The sequence below is a fragment of the Corylus avellana genome, chromosome 4 (genome assembly GCF_965113065.1).
Source record: "Corylus avellana chromosome 4, dhCorAvel1.hap1.2, whole genome shotgun sequence".
NCBI lineage: Eukaryota > Viridiplantae > Streptophyta > Magnoliopsida > Fagales > Betulaceae > Corylus > Corylus avellana.
The window spans coordinates 36,292,194-36,302,783 of NC_142493.1; the positions used below are offsets into that span (position 1 = coordinate 36,292,194).

Consider the following 10,590-nt stretch of genomic DNA (forward strand, 5'->3'; position numbering starts at 1 on the left):
ACATCATGGCTTGAGTTGACCATTTTTCTAGGTAGTCTGTCATGCATTGGATTACAAGTGCTTGTGTTTCTACATGGTAACAAAAGAAGAAAAAAAAAAATTGTATAACTGCAAGTAAAGCTATGGTAAAACTTAAAAGACTAAAAGTGTAAACCCTAGAGTAAAATTACTCAAAAAAAAAATAAAAGACCCTAGAGTAAAATGATGTTATTTTACTTTTTTTTTTTTAAATATATATATATATATATATATATATATAACCAATTGTTTGAAAATGCGAAAACTAGTAACAATCTCGAAGTAGCCGATTACCGATTATGTTTAACCGCTTTTAAAAGTAGTTGACCAATTATCAATTATGGGTTGGTGGCCGGTTATAATGGGCCGGCTTTACGACCTGGTGTAGGAGTAGTTTTAAGTTTTTAGGATTTTTTTTTAGGACGTGTAGAAGTAGTTTCTAGCTAGTGAGTAAATTTTTTTTTTTTTTGTGAGTTAGCTAATGAGTAATCAAGTGGTGAAAAAAAAAAAGAAGGGATGAAAATAAGTGTGGTCTGCGGGGTGAAAATGCGGAAGCATGATATAAATGATACTTAATAGCGAATAGACTTTTATACCCCCTTCAGGTTAGTGTTGCCCTAGATACCTCCAGAAAGGACAAATGAAGCGCTGAGATCTAATTTCCTACAAATCTAACGGCCCACATCTTTCAGCAGGCCCTTTATATTCATCCTGATTTCCAAACACTTCTTCTTCGACTGCATTCACCGCACATTGTCGCGCTCTCGGCAGAGCTTCTTCTAGGGTTCGCGTTCTTTGTCACTTCTTCTATTGTTCGCGTTCTTTGTCAACTTCTCTTTCCAGTCAAGATGGTGAGGCCGCCGATACATTTCTATCCGAATCGTTTCTTTCATTTTTCCCGTTCCTGGGTTTTGGTTCGTTTTCTGAGATTTTGATGGTTTCCTTGTAACTTGGAATGTTCAGGTTCTTCAAAACGACATCGATCTGCTCAATCCTCCGGCCGAGCTCGAGAAGAGGAAGCACAAGCTCAAGCGTCTCGTGCAATCTCCCAACTCGTTCTTCATGGTAATTATACTTATTATTCTTCTAATTCTTTTTTTTTTTTTTTACCTCTTGATACTTATTTGGTTTGAATTTTTTTTCAGGACGTCAAGTGCCAGGGTTGCTTCAACATGTAAGTTTCGCTGTTAATTCTTTGGAATATAACTTGTTATGCTTAACTTTGCTCGTCATTTTTTAAAGCATTGGATGCAAGTTGAAAGACTCGATGTTTGTTTGTTTTCGAAATTGAACAATAAATGAAAAAAAAAACCAATGAATTATAAATTGAATGCAGAACGACGGTGTTCAGTCACTCGCAAACGGTGGTGGTGTGTGGAAACTGCCAGACGGTGCTGTGCCAGCCGACTGGTGGGCGCGCTAGACTTACCGAGGGGTGCTCTTTCAGAAGGAAGAATGATTGATTAATTGTTGGCTGTTTGCTTTAGTAGAGTTCCCGAGGGGTGCGCCTTGTTTTTGTTTTGAAATATGTTATTACTTTAGGAACAAGTTTTGGACATCTATTGTTACCTTGTTGTTGGTATGTTCAATTTTATTTGGTGAAATGGAACTTGGTTTTGTTTGACATTACTGATTATATCATTATTGTTGCTTTTCTTGAGTTGCGATGTCTTATGTACCTCGTAAGTATTCTATGTACCTCGATGTCTTATGTACCTTGTGTTCTATGTCGTCTGATGTTATTGACAATCCCAACCAGTGGGATTTGGCTGTTTTTGCAATTTTACTGCTCTTTCGAACGTGCTCTTGTTGAATCCTTTTTACGTATGCTCTCATCATTTTTATCAATTTAAGTTTTTAGACGTAATCAAAGTTTAGAAAAATGCTACTACCTTCGGAAACAATGCTCTGTATTCTTGTAGTGCCTTGGATTTGATGACCAATATACATACATTTTGGATGATATTTCTGGGGTTTCTTTTTGATGATGATCAATATGCCTGATGTCGACTAAAAATGTCTTCGTATATGTGTTTTATTTGGATTTTTCATTTTGATTGTATGATGTTGGCAGACTTCCTTTCTATTTGTTTTTTTTGCAAGTCGTTGCACGCACTAGGACCTTTTCAATTGGATTTTTTATCAGTATTTTAGTAGTTACGTTCCAAATATGTCAACAATTTGTACTGGCAGAGATGCGCCTATGCTGTCTTTTTTTCAAACAAGGATAAAAACAACTTACTAATTTAAATAAATTGGGAATTTATGAGAAATCGTTTTCCTTGAATGTTCTCTGTATGGGAAGAGGAAAACTTGTTGAAAATATGAGGTTGGAGGTGGTAATGTGAGTGTGGTGTTCCTCAATCTTTCTGCCATGCTTTTAAGGTATTAGATATTTACTCTTTTATCATGATTTTGTTCGTTTCCTATTCATATTATAGTTTCCTGATAAATAGGATACTGCTTAATTACTCCCAGGAACTGTAGGAGCTACTAGTTCTGTTTTCTAGTTCTACCTTGATGTAGCAAGCTTTTCTATTTGTAATTTTTTTTTCTTTGCTTTAATAAATGTATATGCAGAGTTTTACAAGTCATGATTTGTTTTTTTTTGTTTTTTAATCATTTGAAAGAGTGATTCATAGCTTCATTGGTTGCAGTCTGGATAAGAGACCTAGAGAAAGTGTGTTTTCAGCTATCGTCTCTAAATTATGCCGATGCTTATTATTTGTTATTGGCCCTTCCTGTATAGCCTGATATTTGTTTTTTTTTATTGGTTTTGATTTGGCGCATTAGTGATCAATAAATTTGGTTAAAATTCTGTTCTGGAATTTCTTAGGTTCGGTGAGTCCTAATAATTGAACCCATGGACCTCTTTTGGCTCAGATCAACTCTGCCTTTGGATTTGAAGTTTATTAAACTGTGGTTGATTAGGATCCTCTTTGAGCTTTTGTAGTATCTGGTTTAACTGCTTCAGTCTGTGATTGATGTGTTGTTCTTGATGTTGGAGTCTAATGTTGTAGATTTGAATTAAAAAGTCCTTGCGTTGACACGTTTATTGCTTATGCATTGTACTGCCTTTCCCAAGTACGAGGATCGTGTTGAATATGTCCTTGTTTGTGAAATGGGTTTATAGATTTATGCCAACTTCAATTTAATGCTCTGGAAGGTCGAGTAAACATTATGGTTTGCGTTCAGTTTGCGTTCATTCCGTTTTCTTCAATATGCCGTTAAGATTCTTATATTGTTAGCCCTTCGCATGTTGATTCAGTATTGGGTAGCCACTGTTGTAAATGATGGATGGGATAACTGCAACTCACCAATATGAAATTGAGAAAGTGGCGACTAGCTGAGAATTGTTCTCCCCCATCTACAGCCATACTGCACCAGATCATAATGATTTATGGTTGTGCCCTGCTTGCTCCAAGGTGATGCTAAATTCCGCGGTTGTTGATATACGTATCCTTCCCTAATTCTCATTCTTCATATCTTGGTGAGAGCTTGAACCGCCTGCCTTACAGTAGTCTCCATAAAGTGCAGGAACGTTAACCTGTTGCTAATGTAATTTTGATACATAGATCGATAGAATAAACTTGATAGATAGAGAAGAAAACCTTAGCAGCGAAGGTCGGGGAGATCAAAACCCTTCAAATAGATGCACGGCTAATCCTTTTGTTGTTGATCCACCGGCTCTTTCCGTTCTCCCACCCAATCTCTCCGACATAAACTTGATTGCATTTAAATCCCCTCCAATATACTACGGCACTGGCACTTTGCAACCACATTATCTTATTCTAACAAAAGGTTTCTCAGTTGACTTTTGTTAGGCCCAAGCACACCTGATAAAGCCTTATTTTACTATCCTATGCAAATTATTCGTTGGCTGAATGAAAAAAATTAGGGGACGAAGGGCGGGTATGGAATGGGAAGATCGATAGATCCATGGAATTAGTTAAGCATTTTATTAGTAACAATTTAAATGGTTTTATGTTTATTAGCATTTTTTCATGTTCGAGAAAGAGAGAGTGGCGATGAAAGTCTTGAGACAGGAAAAGTGGAAAGAGGTGAAGAACGGGGATTGTATAAACACGAGAGGAGAGTGGCCTAGCCGGCAGCCTTGGGCGGAGGAGGGACCTCCCTCCTCCCCTCTCTGCTCCCTGCCTCTTTGGAGGCTAAATCTATCTTCTTGAAGGCCACTCTAGCCTCATTTGAGGCTCTATCTATCGCTTTAGGCGATTTATCCTGCAACAATAGCACCGTCATCTCCTTGTCCTCTGTTGAAGGTCTGCTCTCCCCTTGATCTAGTTGTTCCATGAGTATGTTCTGTGTCCTTCATGTATTTTTTAGATTTGATTTTTTCAAAATTAGATCTATCTATTTCAAGAAGCCACATGTCTTCATGCTACTGGGCTCCTCTAATATCTGTTGCCGCCAAACGCATCTCCTTCCGGCTACCTCACGCCAGAGTGTATTCCACACGCGCCAGCGAGTGGATTGCACTCACGGGTGTGTGTCACGCCACTGCTCTGCCAGATGCTACCCTCCTTCGCGACCTCAGCGGACACCCTCATACACCCTCAACCTCTACTCCATCCACCGATGTTGCTGCTGTTTGAATTACTTTTATATTTCTATTTTTGTCTTTGTTTTTTTTATTTGTAGAGACTTTTTTGTTTACATCAGGAGTTTGTTGCTCTTTGATGATAAATGATGTTATGTTTTTGACAATATTGTTATCCTTTCAACCACTCTCCGGTGATTGTTGTTCTATCCTGATAAAGGTTTGAGTTAGATGTATGACTTCTTTAAGGGTCATGCTCTTGCTTGTCCTCTTTTTGGGTGTTATTACCGCTTTATGTGGTCGATTTCTTGGCTTCTGCTTAAGTTATAGAGGCCCGGATAGTTTATGGTTTCTTTGGACCATTTATGCGTCCATTGCCTATTCGATTGTTTCAGTTTTCTCATTTTCATATTTTACACTATTTTTTACGTTTGAGTTTGTTGTTGAAGTACCCCTCTTATTTTTTGTTATCTTGTAATCTGGCCTCCGGTTATAAAATTAAAAACTGTCTTGTTTTCTCTAAGACTAAGACTATCATTTCATTGCGTGACAGAAATTATTTGGAATGCCAGGCGGTAAAAAAAAAAAAAAAAACTGTATGGCTATAATTTTAATTGTTAATTGTGGTGTGTGGATCTCTCGCTTGAATCCGTACAAGAGCATAAATTTGAATGAATGACGATATATAGGTATATTTACAAGTATGCCGGATTAGGCCCCACCCATTTACACGTTTTAAAAAATTGGTGGTCGATCCGTTATTCAACTTCTATATTTTATATTTTATTTTGAGCGTCCATAAGTTAGGTACTGGTAATGCTATTATCATAAGCTTCTATGCCTTTCTACAGTAAGGGCGTTGACTTAGAGTCAAAGTTTTTGGCTTCTATATGGCAAGTGGCCAGGCTAATTATTATTGATGGGTCTATTCTATTGGAAGTTAGTGGGGGTACTCATCATCCATCTTTATCTGTTGTGACTAGGGAGTGAGTCATTTGGAGTGAGGTGAGGTGTTGCTTCTTTTATTTTCATTTTGGGGTGACAAATATTGTATTATTATTATTACTATTATTAGCATACTTTGGAAGGATAAAAGCTGCCTCCAAATTTCTTTACCTTTTGGCATCTTTTGATTTGCCTAATCGAAAATGAGTTTGTACTCCAATGGACGGAATTTTTTAAGTTGCTTCCGCCTTTGAAAAGTTGGAGTTGGAATGAGTCAAAACAATTCGAGTTGGGTTGAGTCACGACGATCAAAAACAAAAATAAAACGGTATCACTGTAAGGGACGAGATGATTCTTGTTTGTCTTCAAATGCACAACAACTTAGTGTCAGGGCTTAGCAATTTTAGTAATTGATTTTTTCTTAAATAAAAATAAAAACGGAAAGTCCACATTAACTCTTCAAAGTACTATTACCAAATTAGTAATATTCTCTAAACTTTTAATTGCCACAATGTCTCTTCCAAAACAATCAAAAATTGTTAGTAATTTTCATAATAATGAAAATACCCTTAGGCCTTGTTTGGTTCGCAAATTGAGTATTTCGTTGAAAAAAAAAAGAATAGTTATTACTAGAAATAGACAAAAGTGGAATGGAATAATTATTCTTATTCCTTAGTTTGATAACAACATATGTATTCTAATTGGAGTGATCACCCCCGTAATTCTAGGCTCAGTTTGGCAAGGGATCGGACCTCTCCTGTAGCTGGACCGGCACTGTAGTTACAGTAAAACAAGGAGACGGACGATTAGACGCGCAGACCTGCACTCATTAAAAGGAGCACACCCAACCCATTTTCAACTTGTTTCTACTCGAGCATTAACCCACAGGAGAACTAAACCAACTACCAACATTAACCCACACGTTCACAAGCCACTTCTTCCATACGTTTTTTCACAACAAAAAAAAAAACCATACACAAAGAACAAGTTGAAAATGGGTTGGATGCGCTCTTTTTAATGAGTGCAGGTCTGGGCGTCTGACCGTCCGTCTCCTTGGTTCACAGTTGCTATAGTGCTGGTCTAGCTACAGGAGAGGTCTAGTCCCTTGCCAAACATAGCCCTAGGTTTTCCTTCTTCTTCTTTTTATTTTTTTTTAAAAAAAATTTTATTTTAAAAAAAAAACAAAAAAAACAAGAGAAAATTACAGTTTACCCCCCTAAAGTTGACAGCGTTTTTCAATTCGAACACTAAAGTTTCAATTTTTGCAATCCACCCCCGAAAGTTTCAAATTTTTGCAATTTGACCAATTGTATCCAAAGCTTCCCATATTGCCCCTAATTTTTATTTTTTAAATTTTTATAAAAAAAATTTAAAAAAAATTTGGGGTGGCTATCTGGCCATTTTTGCACCCCCAAATTTGTTTTTTTTCTTCATAAACATTAAAAAAAAAAAAAAAAATTAGGGGCAATATAGGAATTTTGGGATAATATTGGTCGAATTGAAAAAAATTGAAACTTTGTGGGAGTGGATTGTAAAAATTAAAACTTTAGTGTTCGAATTGAAAAACGCGGTAAACTTTGAGGGAGTAAACTGTAATTGTCCCAAAAAAAACAAATTTAAGGGTTAGAAGAAACTTTTGAAAAAATTAGTTTTTTTTTTAAAAAGTTATGTCGATTCTTTCACTTACTATTCTTGTCTATAAGGGATTTTCATAAGAATAAATTATTGCCAAACAAAAAAATGACTATGGAATAGTTATTTTATTTTAAGAGTTTATTCTACAAACCAAACACGTGCTTCGTAAAATTCAAATAACTCACATAAAAAAAAGGTTATAAACTCATCCATTCCATAAGAGGACTTCGTGAAATTCAGGTACTCGTGTTCCTTTCATTCATAAAAATTAGAAAATGCCCATTGGGAATATTGGATAAGACCTACACCAGTAGAGTCGAGAGACGTGGTTTTAAAAGATTTACATGGATTACTTTTTGTTTTTCTCCTCACCAAAAGACTTAAATGGATTGCCTCGTCTTATCTACTCTGTCTGTCTGTCTGTATCATTTACAAGCCAGGTAGGACCGACATATGGCGTAGGATTAAATTAACCCTTTCCTTCTCTGTTTGTTTGTTTTTTTTTTTGTTTTTTTGTTTTTAATTTCTTTTGTAATTGATGAACTCACTCACACTGTCACACATACTTCCAAAGGATGTCGAGAAGGTAATAAAATATAATTGTAAAAAAAGAGAAGAAAAGGCAGACAAGACAGCCCTCCAAAGTCAGGTTTTGAATTTTACAGAACCGTTGAGATTAATTAGTCCCGCTTGCTGCAGTCCGTCTTTGTTGCCTCTCTCGTCTCGTCTCCTGTTGGGGTATGCAAAGAGCAAAGTTATGCTGTTTCGTTGAAGGAGCCCCCAACAGTTGCTTGGGTTGTGAACTTGGTTGCACTTTCGTCACAAGCACCGACACGCCTTTCTCGTTGCCGTTGTTGACTCTTTCTGCTCTCTGCTTTTCCAATTGATTTCTACGAAAGCATTATATGGCGTGACACTCCTTTTGCTCAAACAAATCATAAGCCCCTCTGCCTCGTGGAGTGAGACAGGGTGTTAAGAGCTTAATTTCTGATTCGTTGAGTTCAGATTTTTATCATGTCGTCTTTGCTGGCAAGAACAGGGAGACACAAACAGCGGTACGAGGATCAACTTAGGCTTGTTGCAGGGTCAGTCAATCTCTTCTTAGTCTTCTATGCTATTGCTGCGATCAAATTTTACTTGTGTCATGTCAATTATCTTCATCTCCTACTTTACTTCCTTTTAATGTTATAAAAATTTGTGTTCTTTTCTTCAACAAAAGCAGCATAGCGTCATGCTTCTAGACGATAAAAAGTGTTTTCTTTTTAATCTCCATTGCTCTTGATAAACGGTGCGGTAGACAGACCTGGGCCTAAGCATTGACTTTATGCGCGCTACTTGTCTCTGTTTTTCTTTCATTTACTTTAATTAACTAATCATACCACCATTAGCTAGTACGTCCTTTTCCCACTCTAGCAATGCTCCTTAATTTGGTGGGTCGATGGTCTATCCAGGTGGACGTTTATGTTCCATAAACCTTGACCCTCATGTTTAAAGAGTGTCTACTAGAGTGATGCCTTCAACGTTAATGAGTTAAATCACCAATTATTCCAATCTCCAGATGATTTAACATAGTATTAGAACAAATGTTCTGAGTTCGAACCTTGTTAACATCATTTACCTTATATTTTAATTAAATATTTCACGTGTTGAGCTTCACTTAACGATTAAGGCGCTTAATTACCAATATCACCCCACTATTTCCCTTTTAGTTTCGGCATACTTGTTACAGCCATTTACCTGTTATTCCATGGTGCATACATTTGTCTCAGAGAGTTAGTGAACATAAAATGCAAGAACCCAGGTTAACAGATATGCTTCTCATCATTAAGTCTGAGAGAGCAAATTGGGTGAAATGAGTGGCTCGGTTTCCAGCTCATAATGCATTAAATCATGGCATGGTTCACAGGGAAATGTAATGGATCTGGTAAAGAATTTGAACATTTTGGTGTTACTAAAATATATACAAGCATGTTCTTAAAGTTAATGATAATCCTCCCAATTGAAAGTAATTTTCTCCTTTGCATGGATTGGAATGCTTGACTATACACTCACCTGTCTGGTGCAAACAACAGTTGTATTCCTTACAGGCTTGAGCAGAATGTTGAGGGTTGCCATGGCAGTTCAGAGAACAAATTGCTTGTTCTTATGATTTCTTCACCAAATCGGCATGATCTTGTGTTCCCGAAGGTATATCAATAACCCTGCTTTGTTTGCTCAGCACATGAGGCTTAATTAACACCTTTTATTTTTGTAATGTCACGTTCTGTATAAAATATAAGTTTCGGATTCAATGTCAATGCCTTCATTGGATTACCAGGGTGGATGGGAGGATGATGAGACTATACGCGAAGCTGCTTGTCGTGAAGCCTTCGAGGAAGCCGGAGTGAAAGGAATACTCAGTGTATGTTTCTTTTCTGTTCTTAATTAGTACAGGCGTGATAGCTATAGTATGTGTTGAAATTTTCTATTCTATTTCGTTTATATTCTTGAATCATATGATCCATGCTCTGAGTTTTGTCCTTACACATATCTTCTTGCTTATGATATGCATATGGACTTGTAATTGATGGGTGCCTTTGATGTGGCATGTCATCATAATGAATTAAGTTCATTACATGAAAGTAGTGATTATTTTCTCAATGAGTCATCTAATTCAACCTGATTTCTCAATTATTTTCAGGAAACTCCACTAGGAGATTGGATGTTTCGAAGCAAGAGCAGGCAGAAAAGCTGCAGCCTGGAAGGAGGTTGTAGAGGTTATATGTTTGCATTGAAGGTGACCGAGGAGCTTGACTCTTGGCCAGAGCAGGCTAACTATGATAGGAAATGGGTCAGTAATCAATAAAAGATCAATTGGAATTATATGATATGGTAGCATAGCTGGCATCATGTGTAATGGTTCATTCTGTGGTTGAGCTACTATGATCCCATGTTGACTAATTTTTTTGGTTTGCCTAATAGCAATCTAACTTCAGTTGAAGACTCTGGCTCTTGTTACCTTCTACAGCTTACCACAGAGGAAGCATTCAAATTGTGCCGTTATGATTGGATGCGGGATGCTCTTGAAAGATTTGTGACAACTCTCGCTGAGGAAATTAGAGGATGCAGGAGGAATGAAGAATCAAAGGAAGTAGCAGCTATAAGGCCAGTTTCAGATGCTGTTGAAGAGCATCAAATGTCATCACCTGGCTGCTTTGGTAAGCCTTCCAGTGTCCAACACCTTGAGAATTCTTGCAAATGCATTGTACAGGCTTGATGAGTGGAAAATCCATCTTTGTAGTGAAAGCAACTCTACTACGCACTCTAGAATTCCTTCACATCCTTGATTCTGCAATTCTAAGTAATTTTTAAGACTCTTTCTGCTTTAGGCGAAGCTTGTGTATTTTTGTAATTAAATCAAATTTGAACAAATGAAGGGCTATTATTTTCTTGCA

General features: G+C 37.0%; 2 protein-coding genes across 4 annotated transcripts; both read left to right on the forward strand.

Annotated features, from left to right (window-relative positions):
- The first annotated feature begins 379 nt into the window (after nucleotides 1–379).
- Nucleotides 380–1,678, forward strand: LOC132177590 (small ribosomal subunit protein eS27y). Its single transcript, XM_059589965.2, has 5 exons — nucleotides 380–400; nucleotides 714–869; nucleotides 982–1,083; nucleotides 1,164–1,192; nucleotides 1,355–1,678. The coding sequence occupies exons 1-5, from the start codon at nucleotides 380–382 to the stop codon at nucleotides 1,479–1,481; spliced, it is 435 nt and encodes a 144-aa protein (XP_059445948.2). The 3' UTR covers nucleotides 1,482–1,678.
- A 6,084-nt stretch (nucleotides 1,679–7,762) lies between these two features.
- On the forward strand, nucleotides 7,763–10,590 carry LOC132178680 (nudix hydrolase 13, mitochondrial). 3 transcript variants are annotated; one of them, XM_088515744.1, is made up of 5 exons: nucleotides 7,763–8,241; nucleotides 9,229–9,343; nucleotides 9,474–9,557; nucleotides 9,837–9,986; nucleotides 10,138–10,331. In XM_088515744.1, the coding sequence occupies exons 1-5, from the start codon at nucleotides 8,171–8,173 to the stop codon at nucleotides 10,231–10,233; spliced, it is 516 nt and encodes a 171-aa protein (XP_088371870.1). In that variant the 5' UTR covers nucleotides 7,763–8,170; the 3' UTR covers nucleotides 10,234–10,331. The 3 variants fall into 3 exon arrangements, with proteins under 3 accessions (XP_088371870.1, XP_088371871.1, XP_059447156.2); XM_088515745.1 differs by having other exon boundaries at nucleotides 7,764–8,241; nucleotides 10,118–10,229; XM_059591173.2 differs by having other exon boundaries at nucleotides 7,767–8,241; nucleotides 10,164–10,590.